Source organism: Indicator indicator, chromosome 1, assembly GCF_027791375.1.
Source record: "Indicator indicator isolate 239-I01 chromosome 1, UM_Iind_1.1, whole genome shotgun sequence".
NCBI lineage: Eukaryota > Metazoa > Chordata > Aves > Piciformes > Indicatoridae > Indicator > Indicator indicator.
In genome coordinates this window covers 94,676,864-94,695,163 of record NC_072010.1, presented here as the reverse complement: position 1 = coordinate 94,695,163, position 18,300 = coordinate 94,676,864, and the positions used below count along the sequence as shown (strand labels likewise).

The following is an 18,300-nucleotide window of genomic DNA, read 5'->3' as shown; positions in this document are numbered from 1 at the left end:
GGTGTCCATTAGTCAAGCTGCCACACTGGATGGTTGTCATTCAGGCCACTTTTAGGTATCTACAGTGTAGCTGTCTGTAACTAAACAGTCATCACTTACAGGGTATGCTGCATTGTGTCATGAAGGAGAGGGCCCCAAAAGGTTGAGGGAAATGTAGAAGAACACATTTCCTCTCCTCTTAGAGTTCCTCTTTAGAGTTGTAGATATTGTAGATAATGTTGGAGCATCTTCCTGTCTTCTGCTTCCCTAAGACCTTTGTTAGCATTTAACAGATTTCTCATTTCTCCATACAGGAGTGAACACTATGGAAATATCTGGAATTGCTGTTTCAACTAGAATGAAGTCTATAGAGTTTATCAACCTCCATTCATTCTACAAACAGGGACTGCCATTCACAGGGAAGGTAACACCTATGGATCCCTTCTCTGCTGAAAATATATCATAGGTCTAATCTTCTCTAGGCAGAAAGCAAGAGTCTCCAGGAAATTAAGGTTGCTCATTCCCAGCAACTATGAGTGAAGCCTCCTGTAGAAGCAATTTCTTGTCCCCATCCTAACCTAGTATATTCCCTGGGCAGGAATTCTGAGGCCAGCTGCAGTCTCTGGAGGCTTCCCTAGGAGCAGCTCCTGAAACTAGTCTGCAAAAAAAGGCATATGGGTTGGGAATGGTGTTGGTAGGAGAATAGCATTCTCTTTGGACAAATACTCCTGGTAACCGGGCCGCAATCACTAAAGTCTTCTTCACTGACAGTAATTTCTGACTCAAGGGCCCCAGAGGATGCTAAGATTGCTGTTCTGTTGGGGCTAGAAACACTCACCTGGGCCAGTAGTAGCCCAAACACAAAGGAGGGCAAGGAACAGCAAGAGCTAAGTTGCCAGAGACTAGATTGTTCTATGATTCCTTCAGGTGCTTTTCCTTCTACCCCCAGAAAATCTGAAGGTCTTGTGGTTGGGATAGCTGTGTTCTAAGCATCTTCCTAATCAATGGGAATTTATCAGTCTGGGAGCACGGAGTGTCAGAGATCTCTTAGTTGAGACACTTGGCAAACTCAGACCCTGTAGTTGCCAGTGTTTAGAGGAAAGATAATCTGCAAAGCCACACAGTGCTGACCTGGGGTATGATATTTTTTCTGATATTTCAGTCTTTCTGGAAATTAGATTTACCTTCAGAAGTTCATAAATATCTGGTTGGGACACCGCATAAGAGTATCTGTCATACATAAATGGTGACATTGTTCCTGGTGGAATGGTGGGCTGAGGGGAGTCAAGGATTCCTGGGCTCTTGTGAATAGTACAGTAGTCACTGTAGTAGTCTGCAAGGGTGCTGGAGTGCTCTTGCGGGTAGGTGAACATGTTGTATACCTAAAGACAGAGAACAAAAACAGTATAAGCGCAAAGTTTTCCATTTTTATCCAGAGATATTCTGTGACTGCAGAAAGCAAAGTTTGGATCCTGCCTGCCACAAAACCCCAGGCCCAAAGGTTTTTGAGTTTCACAGAGAGACCATGCAAGTTTTCAGATGCATAACGCCAGAGATGAATGCGAACCCTTCGTTAGCTCACGGATGGTACCTGCGATCTCAATGGACACAGGTAAGACACCTTCCCTGTAAGGGTCATTAGATAGCTTCCTGTCTGACTGATCCACCAAGAATGTCAAGAGGCAAGTCTAGGGTCCTAAGTCCAAATGCATTCCAGGTCTAGAGGAGAAATGGGACCACTTTCACTCCAGTGTATGAATGGAAGAACTGTCTGGTTCACAGCAGCTGGAACAAAGACAGAACCTAACACACATTGGGTTTTTTTCGCCCCTTCATCACTATTTTTTTCAGAGCCCTGTCATGAATCAGTTTGATGGAAGTCTCTTGCCATCTGGTTGCCTCTGTGGCAAAGCACTATGTAGTTTAACAAGGATATGATTTTAGGTTGTTCTTAAGGATGACAGGAGGTTATTTTATTAGGTCTCTCCATAGAGACTGGAAATTTTTACTTGTGTTTGATAATGGTCTTAATTTTTTTCTCATTAAGCCATGTTCTCTCCCTGTTGTAGTACTGTTCCTTATTAACTAGTGCCTGTGATCAGACACTCAAAAGGCATCTCTCCAACATCAGCAAAGCTCAGCTCTCAGGTGACTCACACTATTCTTGGATAGCTCAGCTTCTGGCCTCAGAAGCAGGACACCCTGGTCTACAGCACGGATGCTACACAGGGAGCCTGGTGCAGCTTGTAAATGGAGATGGACAGACGATCCTGGGAGAACCACTGTGTCTGAGAAGCCCAACTTCACCTGAAACAGAACAAAGGACTGAACACATTGACAGAGGAAGAAAAGGGCCTGTGGCTACTGGATTCTCCTGGACATCTATTGCCATTTTGAAGTTAATTAGCTGCATCTGGCCTACCTGCCCCTCTATGTTTTCAGCACTACTTACATGGTTCCTGAAGCACTTGGGGACTTTCAGACTGAAGATGTCAGCTGCCACTTGTCCATCAGGGAAGGGAACATAAACAAAGAGGGTTGCCATGGGTGAAATGAGGTCAATGGGCAGAGTGACATTGAAGGCACCACTATACTGACCTGAAGGAAGCAGGAGAAATGGAGTAAGTGTAGGAAGAAGCAAGGAAGTCTGTCACCAAGAATCACAGCAGCAACATGTCCATCCTCTATAATACAGAAGTATTACAGCTACTTAGATCAAAACTCTTCTGCCTTGCTTCAGAGAAGGCCACAGCTGGACCAGGATGTAGGTTTGGGCAATTTTGTAGTAGTGACCTTACATCATGAAGGGAAGATGTCCCTGTTCTCTGCAAGCAGGTTAGACTAGATGACCTTTAAAGGCCCCTTCCAACTCAAACGATTCTGTGATTCTGTGATTCTATGGTCTTGGCCACAGTATGCACATGGAAGAGAAATTACCCTCCACCTGAGTCCAGCAAAAAAGATTCTGTGATTTTTCTTGCAGGTGTCTTATAATTCCTATTTGGCAGATAAGCTTTGACAATTTCATCATCTGACAATTCATCATCTGAATCGAGAAAAAAAAAATAAATAGGGGAATCAAAAGAGAGAAGAGAGTATATTTGCCATTTCCTCTTGGTTTTTTGGTGGTATATCTGTTGTTTCTTATTGATCTCAGATCTCTTTACTCCCCTTCCCCATTTAGGCTGGAAGGACCTTCCTGTTGAATCCTTAGCCTGTTCCTGGTATATCAATGCTTTTACCTAATGGTGCATCAAGAGGTACTGTTGTTTGGCCGTGGTGCTTAAGGGATCCTCTAGTCAAAACCTAAAGGGTAATGAACAGACAAAGGGTTGATAGTGCCTCTGCTCCATGTCTCTGGACCAGCAAATGCTCTGTGCTGACAGAGACCTGTTGCAAAGCTGACCTCATGTCCAGCACTATCCTGCACTCACCAAGTGGTAGAAGTCTGCTCTGATAGCCCTGTTCCCCAGTTCTGTGGCTAGGATGAGATAGTGCACAGTGACCTGCTGCATGTCCCCGCAGAGTGGCATTGCATTCACTGGCTGGATCCTCACAGAGCTGCGGCTGGAAGAGTAGAAGGCCCTCAGTGTGAGGGATGCAGTGCCGTAAGACACCTTAACATTTCGACCTCTCAGGTCCTCCGGGTGGCTCTTTGCCTGCAGCACAGAAAAGGTAGAGGTGGTAGGGGACAACTGAAAATCAACAGCCTTGCTCATCCTGCACCTATGACCTATTTGCACTGACATTATGATAGTTAAACCTTGTAGACTTCCAGCAAGGCCAGGATTCATCATCTAACATACTCTATGCACTCTGATAAAGAGATAGGGCTGACCTTGAATGTTTAGATAGGACAGATATTAGAATCCTACCACTACAACCAGGCAAGAGAGACTTCATGTTTCACGAGAAAGCAGACACAAACTTTTATCTCTGTGTTCCTTGTTGGATTCTGTTAGGTCCATCCTGGTTACCTGCTTGCAGTAACTGCTTCCTTATTAGCCTGCCTTCTGTCTCTCCTAAACTTGATGTCTCTTTTATTCCAGTTCTTGCCTAACTCTTATGCTATGAGGAAACATAATGCAAACTGGTCATTAACATTTTCCTCTCCACATGTATTTTCAGATACTACTTCCCTAGCTCCTTTCCTACTTTTCCCCTCTATTCCAAGTGGGCGTTCTTCCTTTGTGCTCTGTCTCTGTACAAAGCCTGTTGTACCTCAGACAGAAGAGCAATGTTGGTAGACCTCAGTATCAGCTTCATCTCTCTCTTCATCTCTCACCATGTCTCCTGACTGCTCACTAAGTGTGTGGCACCCTGGGTCAGTATGCTGGCTCTGCTATTCTGTGGGCTATTCTTGCCCTGGATTTGTCATTTCACTGCTCCAGGCCTCCATCTCCCTGGCTATATCAAGACAATGACATAGAAAACAGGTCTGAGATGTGCAAATTCAAATTCAGTGTACTTATTTGGCTTCACCTGTAGTAGAACTTTGCTGCTGTTGTCCCATGCTGATGTTTCTAAAATGAAAGAGGCCATCCCAGTGTCATCTGTGAAATAGGTCTTGGTCTGCTTCTTGCTACCATAGGACACTGTAAGAACCACTTCCTTGTTCTTCAGATGTGTCCCATTGGGACTTTTGAGTTCCAGCTGTAATGATGCAGAGAACAGACAGAGAATTGGAGGCCTCAGGACTGAAAATCTACCTCCCAGTTCCCCTTTTTGCAAAGTGACTCTCTGTGAACCCCTCTAACACCTCCCCATTTACGCAGCAGCCATCTATCTCATCAGGCAGTGCCATGTGTCTATCCTGTGCTCACATTTTTGAACCACCTCTTGGCAGAGGGGTCAAAGGAGAGAATGGGACATAGGATTGTGCTAGCAGCTTTGGGCAGCTCCAAACAAGAGGATCTCTCAGTATTTCTGTGCCCACCATCCCTTTCAGCACAGCTACTAGGCTTTCCATATTTCTACCCTCTCCACTTACATTTCCATAGTAGGGAGTTCCTTGCTGGTAGTAGTAGCGTGTGCCCCAGAACTGTAGAGCTGTGATCTCAAAAGTGACCCTGCAGTTTTTAGTGGTGTTGAACTCCACTCCTAGGAAAGACAGGAGGTGCATGCATGAATATCATGTGTCTGAGCAAAGGCAGCAAGATTGGATGGACTGAGGTAAGGGACTTATGGTCACTCATAGGGAGGAGACTGTAATTTCTCCATGTAACTTCAGGAGTCCTTTAACACCCCCCCACATACACACACATTTGGCAGTAGTGCATCCTACATTCTGAAATTCTAGAATGACAGCAGTCAACCAGGAGGTCACTGCCAGACAGTTTTCAAATGCTCCTTCTGGCTTTATTTAAGACAGAGTTATAGAATCATAGAATTGTTTTGGTTGGAAAAAACCTTCAAGATCATTGAGTTCAACCGTTATCTAACTCTACTAAGTTTGGTGCTAAACCAAGTCCACACCTCCAAGGATGAAGATTTAACCACCTCTCTGGGGAGCCTGATCCAGTGTTTGACAACCCTGTCACTGAAGAAGGTTCTTCTAAGAGCCAATCTAAACCTTCCCTGGTGCAACTTGAGGCCATTTTCTCTCATCTTATCACTTGTTACTAGACAGAAGACACCAACACTCATTTCACTCCAACCTCTTTTCAAGAAGTTGTAGAGAACAAGAAGGTCTCCCCTCAGCCTCCTCTCCTCCAGACTAACCAACCCCAGTTCCCTCAGCCACTCCTGAAGTCCTGCAAGATGATCTTACTCACCTTCTCCTCCCATTCTCACAGAAGAGTCACTAGACGGCAACATTTTCCCTTGCCTTCACCAGGTCAGTTTGCTGTCTTGTAAGGTGGTGCTCATCTGAAATCACTGCAGCTATTTGCTAAGTGAATGTGTGTCACTGCTTTTGGCAAGGGCCTGAAGAAAGGTTTGTAAAATACTGCAGGAGAGGAAACCTTACAGGATGCAATATTTGACAGTAGCTCTGGACAGTAGCTTCATCTCCCCATCTGGGCATGTGGAGATAAGTCTGACAAGGAGGTATTAAAAGTACATAGTCAGGACCTTGGTTATCACTGGTTGTTTTGAGTATCTCCTCATTCCAATGCACCTCCCTAAAGGACAAGAGAAGCTGGCCCAGCCCACCTCTGTGCACATTTCTGCTGTGACTAGAATACTAGAAAAAAAACAGCTTTTTCCCATATCTGCCCAGCCCAGGTGACTATCAGAGCTGGACTGGCCACAACAGATTGTGGAGGAACAAGCACACAGGTGAAGGCCATCCTGCAATTCGGAGAACTTGCATGTCCTATCTAAGTCTGACTTGGGTGGTATAGTACACGAGAGCATCCCTGCTGCTGTGGTGCTTGCAGGGAAGACACAACCCACTTGACTACATGGCAGCCAGTGAAGGTAAACCTTCAGTGGTTTGATGGGAAGACAAAAGGATCTATAAGGAGTCTTACAGATGAAAAAACAAAGACAGGAATGTTGTATGACTGTAAAGTAAAAGATTTTCCATGAAGTGTAGAATTAATTTTTGCTACCTGTTCCACTTTCTTTCAGAAAGGCCACAGCTTCCAGGTTGAAATCATAACTGTCACCACGTTTCTGGTGGTAGACCTTAATATCCACCTCAGTAGCAAAGCAGCCATCCTCGTCAGTCTGGGGATGTGAAATGGTATCTATTAAGCAACCATGAATGCACTAATCCCTTCTGCAGTGCAGATTAAATCCAAGGCCCAGGAATCACAGAATTACAGATGGTAGGGGCTGGAAGAGACCTCTGGTGATCATTTAGCCTAACTCCCCTGATAAAGTTGAGTCACCCAGAGCAGGTCACATAGGTGGGTTTTGAAAGTCTCCAGAGAAGAATCCACAACCATTCTGGGCAGCCTGTTCCAGTGCTCTGGTACCCTCACAGAAAATAAGTTTCTCTTACATTTAAATGAAACCTACTGTGTTCTAGTTTGTGTCCTGGCTCCTTGTCTTTTCACTGGGCACCACTGAAAATAGCCTAGCCCCATCCTAAGTTTAAAAGGACATGACTAAGACAGGAGTTAAAGAAGCAGGTTCCATACTGGCATGAAACATAATTCTTTCTTGTGGAGAAGCCACTAGAAGGTGATGCTGTTTCACCTGTCTTATCTTTATGCTCTGCCATGTGCCAGTAGCAACCATGAGTTGTCATTTCTTCCCACAAACATGTTTTTTTCTACAATGGCATGATTCATTAATAGATATGTGCCAAGTTACTTTAAAATATGCAAACAATATGTTCATTCCATCCTAGAGCTGAATGAGTAAACACTGTGTTGAACTGCAACTGCTTGCTTAGGTGCCAGAAGTAGTTTCTGTGTCTCCAGAACAGCTGCTCCTGGGGAACAGCACATAGGTGTTCACACCAGATTGAAAGGTGGTCCTAAAAAGCATCCAGGCTATCAATATGGACAGTGTACTTTTTATCTCCCTGTTGCAATACCTCTTTTGTAGGCAAATCTGCAATAGAATAATAGAATTATAGAATCATTAAGGTTGGGAGAGATCTCCAAGATCATCAGCTCCAACTGTCAACTCAACACTTACCATTCCCACTAAACCATGTCCGAGAGAGCCAAGTCCACGCTTTTTTTTTTTCCCCCCACCTCCAGAGATGATGACTCCACCACTTCACAAGGCAGCCTGTTCCAGTGATTGACCACCTTTTCAGTAAAGAAATTTTTCCTAATAGTCAACCTAAACCTCCCCTGGCAAAACTTGAGGCCATTCCTATTGTCATATCACTTCAGAGAACAGACTAACACCCACCTCACTACAACCTCCTTTCAGGTAGTGGTAGAGATCAAAAAGTTCTCCTCTCACCCTCCTTTTCTCCAGACTAAACAATTCCAGTTCCCTCAAATGCTACAAATAAAACCTGTTCATCAGTTTCGCTGCCCTTCTCTGGACCTGCTTCAGCACCTCAGGGTCTCTTATACTGTGGTGCCCAAAACTGAACATGGTACTCAAACTGAGTCCTCACCAGTGCTGAGTACAGGGATAGGATAACTTCCCAACTCGTGCTGGATACACTATTTTTTACACAGGCCAAGATGCTATTTGCTTGCTTCTTCCTTCGGATGCATCTAAGTGCAGTCAAAGAAACCAGAGTGGGGACAAGATTGCCACACTGGGGAGTTAGGGACATACCAGTTATTCACCTTCAAGCAAAGAATATGTTGGTTCAATAGCTGATGTCTGTCCCACTTCATCCTCTAGCACTCTTTGCCCCTGTTCCTCTCTTTTGCAAGAGGAGTGAATGTCCCAGGTGCTCACCTCACCAGTGTATTCCTTACAAATACTTCTCTTGGCGTTGGAAGCCCTCTTGTTATAGTGGATATGTTTACGGCACACTGCAGCCTTTGCACTACCTTGGACTGGTTTCCCATATGTGTACCTGGCAAACAGAGGAGAGGACTTAAGCTCACGTGCAGAAACACTGGCTAAGGGCTGAATAACTTCAGCTCTAACTTTGGTTTGCTGGTGTACAACCCAGCTGCCTGCAGTATCTTCATGGTTCATGAGCTCAACTGAGGCCAAAAAGTTAAAATTACTTCATAAGATTGAAACAGAAGGCAGTCAGTGATGTGCAAGTTGTCTCCAAGCCAACACTAGTTCCACTAGGCAGAGCTAGGAACTGGTGTGCTGGCCACAAACTGTTATTATTCCTTCCACACTGGCACATGCTCCACTGAAGGAATCCACTACTACGTTTTCAAACTTTCAAACTCACAGAGGAAGAAGAAGGGAGAGAGAATATGGGAAAAGTAAGAGCTCTGGAGAATTCCTTCTCAAAGGATGCCAAAATACCAGACTTTGGGGTGGGGGAATGATTGGCAGAGACCATTTTGAGCTCAGTTATTGATAGCTGTTAAGTTCCCAAACTAGTAAGAAGGCACCTTCTGTCATAGTAAGTCAGCTCACATGCCACAGATGCGGAGAGTGAAGTTCTCCTCCAAGATGGTGACCACCTGAGGCATCTGGACGGTGACACTGATCTTGGGCAGCACTGTGTGAAAAAAGAGAGAAGCAGAATTCAGTGAGAACAGAGAGAAAAGTTATTTGCTTTTATCCTCTCCAAATGGTTGTCCACAGAAAAGTAATCTCCTTTCATTCCCTGACTACCAGCACAGGGCTTGGTAGCAATGTATCAGTAGCCCAGCCAAGACAGTGCAGCGAGAGCAGACAAGCTTTAGTCTCCTCCCCAGAGCACAGCTGTGGGACAATGCCTCAGTCCTTCTTCAGGATGTATTCAGGCCATGACAAAGGAGAAAGCCAGTGGGCTGAGTGAAAGCCAGTGATTACATCTACTGGCAGAGGCAGTAAGACATCTCAGGTGTTAGCACAACTAACACAGATGTTCACAGCTTCAATGCCCGCTCATCTCTGGGTGAGAGAAGTGGGGAACTGAGGGGAACACATTTTTTTCAGCTGCCCTCAGCTCCCTGAGACTCTTACCATACTCCTCTACCCTGAAGGTATGCGTGCGGTCAGGTATTTTGATGGTGTACTCTCCAACTGGTGCTTCTGCAGCCATAGGGAAGGACAGATCCACGATGCCTCCCACAGGGGTAGCATTCAGCCACTGTGCAATTCGGTTCCCTTTGGGATCCTACGTAGACAGTTGTCAAGAGCAGTCATTTCCCAGTGCAAAAAGACTTTTCTGCTCCAAGCTACCACAGCATGGTCTGAGCACATAGCCTTTTGTCCTGAGAGCTTAGGTTTATAGGTCTCTGACACAGTTGCAGTGCTCAGGTGAGAATGAGCTTGAGGAGTGTAGGCCTTTTCTCCCTGTGTCACTGACAAAGTCAATGAGATAGGGATATTATTGTTGCTTTTTGGTGTCACAGCCATAGAATCATAGAATCATTTTGGTTGGAAAAGTACTTTAAGATCACTGAGCCCAACAGCCAACCATGACCACTAAAGCATGCCCAGAAATGCCATGGAGGAGAGAGATGTTTGCAAAAGCAACACAGACCTCGGCTTGCACATCAGTGACAAATGGCTCACTGAGCATAATTTGCACATAATTCACACAATGCTGTTGAGGCATGTAGGTTGCAAAGCACACACCAATATCTCACTTACTGCTGCAAAACTGTCGTTTACTTCCCCCCCACCTGTCTCACTGAGAGATAGATGTGGTCCCTCTTAAAGGCCTCTTTTGCAATATGAGTTGGCCCTAAGGTTGCTGTGGAGAGGATGAATCCTGACAGTACTTGACAGTATGTTGCCTAAAGCATGGGCTACTTGAGAATAACTACTGAGGAATCTGATGAATTGAATCCCCAGGAAATTCTGGGGATGAGTGCAGGACTTCGTGCAGGGGACCATGAGGCCCAGTATAGAATGGAGAATGTAAAGACCAGGGATACAAGTGAATTTTAAGGCTTTGTTGACTATCACACTCAGTCCCTGGTGGACAATGCTCTCCCACTGCTGATTCTTGAGAGGTCAAGATGCAGAACTCGGGCTTCAGTCACACTATCCAGCTGGCTAGTGATGAGCTGATGAGTGCTTTATAAACATATGGAACAAGTGGGAACTGTGTTTTGAAAGGGTGAAGCTGGATCAGAGTACCTTTGTACACACTGGCATAAAGCCTTAGACAGATGTCTTGGAAACCATGTGTTTCTGGTTGTTTGGTGGGTATGGCAGATGTGCCAGCTGCTAGCTGGAACTGTGATCTATCTGTATGGGTCTTTACAAACTCCCCACTGCTTTCAGGTGTCTTTCATCAGCTCAGATAATTGCAGTACATATCCATAATATTTGAAACTAAACTAACATACTTTAAAAAACAATCTCCTGAAAGCTGCTTTAGAAACTTTCTCTAGGTTTGTAGCCACAAAACTAACTGGTCAAACTGTTCCCATTCATTTTGGGATAACTAGCCTTCTGCATCTGTATTTCCCCACCATCATCTCCAAACCTGTGGTTTCCCCAACCTGAGATCCCCACTTTCAATAAAGTAAGTGCTTTACCTTCAGTTCCACCAGGCGATGCTGTGGGGAGGAAATAACAGTTACTGGTGGGATGCTTTCAGGTAAGGTACCACCCACCTCCCAGGCATTTTTAATTCCCCAGCCTTCCCTAAGCAACTCCCAGGGACTGCCTTTGGCCCAAAGTCATGAGCAACTCCTGTTTTGCAAGTGGTAGTAAATGTTGTTTGTAAGCCCCAAATTGAACACTGAGATTAGCTGTCCAGAGATGGATCACCTAGATGGTTCAAACACTGATCCAGAAGCCATGGAGGCAGCCCACATCATCTTCAGGTTTATTAAAGTTTTTCCCTTCTTGACTTACCGTTTCATTGCTGGCCATAAAGTTCCGATCCAAAGTTACAATTCGCAATTTGACTATAGAGCAAGAGAAAAAAACAGGACTGGATGAAATTAAATCAAGTCTGTAAATAATAATATTAATAATAATAATATGGATGTTATTATATGGATAGACTGGATGGTAACCAAGATGAGCCCATGTGTTTCACTGCGAAGCTGTGTGCAGCAGTTAGAGCCATCCACTCCTGAGTCTATGCTCAAAGCCCTGTTATCAGCTGGCAGCCTGGTAGGAATGCTGATATGGGGTTTCTGGGAAGGCTGGCTGTGCTGGTGAGAAACATCATTTTTCTGGGCATTGGGCCTGTGATGGTGCATTCAGTCTTGCCTGTAGTAAAGGTCATGCCAGTAAAAAGGGTGCCAGGGCCATGGGGCAAACAGTTCTACCTTGTGGTGATATGAGCTGTGATAGGGAAGTGATGTAGCCCACAGGACCCCATGATCTTCATCTGAGTAAGTCTATGTGAGAGAAAGGGATTTAGGGCACTGACAGACTGTTGTGGACTTGACTGGAGCAATTGTGAACACATTAGTGTCAGAACCTTTTCTCAAGCATCAGCCAGAACACATTGGTATGAGGTCCAAGTATGGCTACTACTACAGAAAACATGCACCATTCTGATGTAGAAGACATGCATCCCCACATCCCTCAAACCCTAGAAAGGAGAAGAAGTCTATGACCCATCTCCCTTGTAGAGCAGGACCCACTCCAAGTGCTAGAGGCTACCCCATATTTTGCGGTCTGAAAGCTCAGAAGATATGGCATACTGTCCATACCAATCTGACCAGGCTTGTACACAGGTTTGTCTGTCTGAATAAAAGTCTTCTTGTCTGCATGTTTGATTAGAACTTTCTGTTTCTTCTGAAACTCTGAGTTGGCCACCAGGACTGTGATCACAATAAAAGCCACTTCTTCAGGGTTTCCAACAGGAAGAGGGACCTGCAGGAATAGTTGCAACCATCATTCAGGGTCGATCACATTCATGCATTCCCAGGCATTATCCCCAGGAATAGTACCTATGCTACTGCTTTTATGTTGCTCGAGTTCTTGCCCTGAAAGACCTCATGGTACCTTTCAGAATGTTTTCTAGACTAGTAAAACACCTGTGGAGCAGGTGTTTTAGCAGGAAGGACACTGACAGATCTATAGAGGCTAAAGCAGAATCTCAGAATTGTTTTGGTTTGAAAAGACTTTTAAGATCATTGAGTCCAACCATTAGCTAACATATGTTGCAGTTTAGGCTGTGTGCCCCCTGCTACTGCCACATATGTTACACCTCCAGTGTCCTGAATGTCCACCCAATAGGGGTGGACACAGGAAACAGCGTATTTGTACCCATAAATCCTGCACCCTATAAATCCATCTGCAGAATCACTCTCTTTCTCTTGCTTCCCTCTCTGCTCCCATGGGAGATGCTCTCTTATCGGGTAATGCCGGGGGAGTATCCTCAAGACCTCTTAGGCCTGTCTAGGCCTAATGCCAGGAGGAGAATGGAGGGAGGGTAGTCTCAGACCTGGCCAGCCTGAGACTCGCCTAGCAATGGGAAGGGGGGGAAGAAAGAGCCCTGGGGGTTTAGAGTAGACCCTTAGATGGGAGGAAGGGAGGATTGGGAAGCCTTTGGGAATTCTGTGAGGGGTTCTGTACGCTTTGGGATACTCTTTGCCACTATGCTTTGTAGTCTTCTGTAGCTTCACCAATCGCTTTTCCATTTAAACTTTCCATCACTCTCCAATCCGTTTGTGTGATCGTCATTCTTTTGTCCCTTTCAGGGCAAGAGACGATCTGGCCTCAAACCAGCACATCTACCAAGTCTGGTGCTAAACCATGTCCCTCAACACCACTTCTCTGTGACTGTGAAACAACTCAAAGGATGGGGATTCAACCATCTCCCTGAGCAGCCTGTTCCAGTGTTTGAGAAACATTTCAGTGAAGAAGGTTCTTCTAATAAGCCAACTTAAACCTCCCTTGGTACAAGTTGAGGCCATTTCCTCTTGTCCTAACACTTCTTACTAGGGAGAAGAAATCAACGCCCACCTGGCTCCAGCCTCCTTTCAGGGAGTTGTAGAGAGCAAGAAGGGCTCCTCTCAGCCTCCTTTTCTCCAGATTAAACAACCCCAGTTCCCACAGCCACTCCTTACAAGACCTGTTCTCTAGACCCTTCACCAGCTTTCTGCCCTCCTCTGTACCTATTCTAGGACCTCAATTCTAGGACCCCAAAACTGAAACCAGTACTCAAGGTGTGGCCTCTCCATTCTGAGTACAGAGAAACAATCACTTCCCTATTAAGACGTTCCCATGGAAAGATAGATGTTGCAGCCACTGTTCCGAGGGCAGCTGCTGGACATGTGCAGAGTGCATGGCTCCCTAGATGACCAATTCCTTAGCTGCATAAAGCAAAATAGTAACATTCCATGTGTGCCAAGAACAACATCCTCATGTTGGCACACTTTGATTGGAACATGCTGCAGAAGCCAACTCCTTGACATGCTGGCACCTCTTATTGGGAAAATATTTTAGCTTATATGTGTGGTTGGATTTTACTTGTTAAGGGATTGATAACAACGAGTATAAAAACAGCCACCTCGAGCTATCCAGGTAGATTGGGGGGGTTACGGCTGCTAGGGACTTCTACTTCTGTTGGTTTTCTACTTCTTCTGGCAAGGGCTTCCGTGTAGGGATGCTGCAAGAGATGTGCTTGGGGCTTCTGTTAGCAGTTTCATCTGTTAAGGGCTTCTGGGACTACTTCTGTAAGTGGGACTCTGAGACTCTGTAATGCTGGGGATTCTACAATGCATCAATAAAGGACTTCTGGGAGGACTTCTGAGATTCTCTGCTCTCTTAATTTCTTGAATCTCATTGCTTATATGGCAATGAGGTTTGTGCCTTCATTCATTGCCCAATGGCAGCCCAAATCGGGGCACAAAAACAACATATACAGTTCATTGCCTCCTGCCCAGCTAGAGCAGAATTCATGCACTATCCACCCTACTGAGAATCCTTGAAAATCTGTTCCTCACCTGGAAGCTTGTGCAATGAAAGAAGGTGAGCTGAGAGATGGACTGACTGATCAAAGTCTCGTTCCTAGTTCTGCTTTGCAAGGTTACTGTCACGTGGGTTGGGACTGCTTGCTTTCTGCTGAGCTGGAGGCACACTGTCTCTGAGAAGGGATAGTAGAGCTGAGATGGTATTGCCACAGCATAGTTTCTATTTAAAAAGAAAAAAAAAATCAAGTGAAATTGATTTTCTAAGAGGACGTACTTTGACCATAGGATTTGGGTACTTCTTAATAAGATTTCTAGTCCTTCATTCCAATGCCAGTGTGACAAGATTACACTGTTCTTCTCATCTAGAGATACTCAGCTAAGATACTAGGTTAACGTTGTCTGCATTGCATGCTGCATGTACGTACAGAAAGATGGAGTCACTGTTCCCAAACTGAAAGTCAAAAAAGGTGAAAAGACCTCCCCACATCACCCAAGGGATCAGCAGCAGAACTTGGTTACATTGGAGGTTTCCTGAGACGTCAGACTTTTCCATAAATCACATTAGGTATTGCCATCAGTTTGCTTGATTGGTTGTATGCTTTTTGTCCTATCAACTAACTTTTGGCTGCAAGGTGTTACACAGGATTTATTAACCCAAGATCACCTCGCAGTCAGTGCCTGCCTGCAGATGCAGGCAATCCTTAATTTGTTGCATCTGTCACATCTGTCGCATCTGTCACTTTGAACAACTAAACCATCTGATTGTTTTAACTTTCTGAAGCTGTGTCAGAGCAAGTCCTTACTGGGGCACTGGAAAAGAGAGCGAAATGTTGATTTTGCCAAGTAGTTCTGGTAAGAGTCCTGGGCTCTGAGACAGGCAGACATCAGGATCTTATCCTTAACACAATAAGCAGGGGGAAACAGGTAGTAGTAAAGTATCACCTGAGCAGAAGCCGTGTCAGCCTATGAAACATCTCCTAGAAGAAGAGGATGTACTCCCACTGGAAAAGACTTGTGTATGCTACACATGGCAGAAGGGAACCCAGCTATGACTCAGTGACATATTTCCCACTGTAACATCTAATACTTGAGCACAGCCATACTTCTGCTTGCACTCATGCCATGGCTGCAAAAGCAAAGGCCTTCAAAAAGCAAGTTCACAAGGGTTGTAAAGGCACCCAGCATTTTCCACTAAATATTTAAATGGTCTCCCAGTGGGGAGAAAAGCATAGCCCTAAAGGAAAGATATTCTGGAGCACAGCAGGAGATGTGAGATGTTAGCAGGTCAGAATGAAACATGTATGGAAAGCTGGCATAACTGCTCTGCCTAAGTTCTTGCAGAAATAAATGGTCTACAGAAAAGGAACTAATGGAAAAGCCAAGTAGTAATGGGATTATGGAGAGTGAGAGAAAGTGCATGAGAACCAAGTGAAACCTTGGAATATGTGAAATTATTCCTCTCTGGGGAAACATTCCTTGTCTTAGGACTTCTATCCTGTTTCTGTTACATCACCACCCTCCCAGGATTCCCCACAGACCAAAGCACTTAGGGGAAGAAGCTGAGATTCTTACAGCATTGCAGGCATTTGAGCCATACTAGGCAGGAGAAGGATGCTGCCCCACAGGAAAGCGATGCTCCACATTGCTGATGGCAAGTCAAATTCCTCCAGGAAAAGCTTAGCCTCTCCTCCGTCCCTCCTTTGCCCCTACTCCTGCTGTCTTCTTTCTTCCCCTCCTCCTCATCCAGAGCTGAAGGACTACACAGCTCCTGCCCAGGTGCCCGTCTCTTGGCTTCAAAACCAAGAAGGTGGAAATCATGCTGCGCATGGCTGGGGCTGGGAGGTGGGCGGGTGGCAGGGGTGGAGACAACACTTGTTGCCTACACACCAAAGGCACTTGCCTTCAGGTTTTGCTGCGTTTATTGGTATATGTCTGGAAGATGTCTCACTCTCTGTATTATGCAGCACAGTAAGAGTGCTCAGTTACTACATTTGATACAGGGGGGGTCTATTTTTATAAAGATGTTGTTACCAGGATTTCATCAGAAACATCCTGGCACAAAATGATTCTTTGCAATATCAGTGGACTTTGCTTCAGGATTCTTCTGTGGAACTTCTTTTTTCATGCATTATTTACTTCTTACAGAAATTTCACTTCTGCCCTGCAGCCTCCAGCCAAGACCAGCCCTGCCATTCCTCTCTGGAAGAAGAGAAGAACTTTACTATGTTATTATCTTTTTGTTGTTCACCTGTTCCCATTTATCTTCCAAGGCAGCCATTTTGATGACCATTCAGAGACACAGGGCTACCGGGAGTGTTTCGGAAATGAGACAGAACTCAGATTATTTTTCATCCTGCTACTTTAGGCTTGGACTCAAAACCCTGCTGATTTCAGAGAATGAAATGCACTCCCAGAGCAGTGACACAGAGAGCTTTAAACCCGTGAATTATCTCCGTCAGCGCTAGATTGAAGGCTCACATGCTCCTGTTTCATCAGACTGTATGCTAAGGGTTGGTTTCAACCCACCACAGTGCTAAGCACACATGTAGGGGTCATGCCAAAGTAAATCCAAGAGATTGCTTCAGCTGGGAGCAAAGTGTGGGTGAATGGCAAATCCAGTCTATATTGTGTACCTTCTATCATGCTCAGCAAAAACACAGCTGGAGCCAGGGCAGGATGAGGACATCCACGTTCAGAAGAGGTTGTAACTAGAAGGCAGATATATCTAAGCACCATTCACTTCACTGCTGACACCCAGGAAAAGGAAATAGGTTTGAGGAAAGGAGACCTTCTGGCTCTCTGCATCTTGCTGAAAAGGAGGTTGAAGGCAGGTGGGAGTTAGTCTCTTTTCTCAAGTAGCAAGTGATAGGACAAGAGGAATTGATCTCAAGCTGTGCCAGAGGAGATTTAGGTTGGAGATGAAAAGAAACATCTTACCTGAAAAGGTTCTTAAACACTGGAAAACACTTGCCAGGGAGGTGGTTGAATCCCTGGAGATTTTTTAAAGATGCAGATATGTGATGCTGAAGGATAAGGATTATCACCAGACATGGCAGAGTTAGATAATGGTTGGTCTCGGTGATCTTAAGGTCTTTTCCAACCAGAATGATTCTATGATTCTAAGGTTGAAGTGCATGAGAAGATCCCGGAGGAGATGGCTTGTGTTTTCAGTGTAGAACTTTCTTATGCCTACAGGAAGCTGGCAGAAGAACAGACATCTGGATTGGGGGAGGTAGAGATTTGATAAAACATGTAGGATCAGTCATGGCTGGGCTGGGTAGGTGCACAGAAGTGCATGGGGAATGGAGGCAAATTGAAAGGGTTTTACTCCAAACTCTGATTAAATACTGGAAGACAGGAAGATCATAGAATCATAGAATTGCTTTGATTGGAAAAGATATTTAAGATCGCTGAAGTCCAACCATTATCTAATTCTACCAGGTCTGGTGCTAAACCATGTCACTCAACACAATATCTCTGCATATTTAAAACATCTCTAGGTTACTAATGATACACAGAAAGAGTACTGGGGATGCTTTTTACAAGCTGAGGACTGTATCTTGTATGCATCTTTTGGCTGTCATCACATGCTACAGCCTTGAGCCAGGTCAGCCACAGCCAAGATTATTTTTTCTCCTAAATTTTCTTCAGCCAGGATAGAGATCACCCACCCCACATCTCTCCTGATGTGCTCTGAAACCCCATGACTTGGAACAACATCTGACTATAGATGTGGGTGTGCTCTGTGGCCTTTACTTTATGAACTGTGCTTTGTGGCCTTTACTTTGATGGTGGTGGAAGCAAGCAAATATTAGCTAAGGTCATCAACTCCCTCACTCTTTGGACTCAGGACCATCTGAGGGGGTTATTTAGGAGTGCTCAGTCCATCAGTACAGGTAATCTCCTCCTGTGTGGATCTTGTCAGTTGTCTGTCCCAGCCCCAGCA

General features: G+C 45.0%; 1 protein-coding gene across 1 annotated transcript in view; it reads right to left on the bottom strand.

Moving 5' to 3' along the window:
* Positions 1-15,997, bottom strand: part of LOC128971831 (alpha-2-macroglobulin-like protein 1) — a 31,493-nt gene extending 15,496 nt beyond the window's left edge. The window contains exons 1-16 of the mRNA XM_054387538.1: positions 15,927-15,997; positions 14,388-14,574; positions 12,147-12,309; positions 11,335-11,387; positions 11,013-11,033; positions 9,484-9,637; positions 8,950-9,034; positions 8,302-8,422; positions 6,534-6,651; positions 4,970-5,079; positions 4,462-4,632; positions 3,414-3,638; positions 3,222-3,285; positions 2,432-2,577; positions 2,137-2,286; positions 1,164-1,361 (exon numbers count right to left, since the gene is read on the bottom strand). Of these exons, the coding sequence (XP_054243513.1) occupies positions 1,164-1,361; positions 2,137-2,286; positions 2,432-2,577; positions 3,222-3,285; positions 3,414-3,638; positions 4,462-4,632; positions 4,970-5,079; positions 6,534-6,651; positions 8,302-8,422; positions 8,950-9,034; positions 9,484-9,637; positions 11,013-11,033; positions 11,335-11,387; positions 12,147-12,309; positions 14,388-14,574; positions 15,927-15,997 (2,037 nt within the window). The remainder of the gene's footprint in view (positions 1-1,163; positions 1,362-2,136; positions 2,287-2,431; positions 2,578-3,221; positions 3,286-3,413; positions 3,639-4,461; positions 4,633-4,969; positions 5,080-6,533; positions 6,652-8,301; positions 8,423-8,949; positions 9,035-9,483; positions 9,638-11,012; positions 11,034-11,334; positions 11,388-12,146; positions 12,310-14,387; positions 14,575-15,926) is intronic.
* Positions 15,998-18,300: the final 2,303 nt, after the last annotated feature.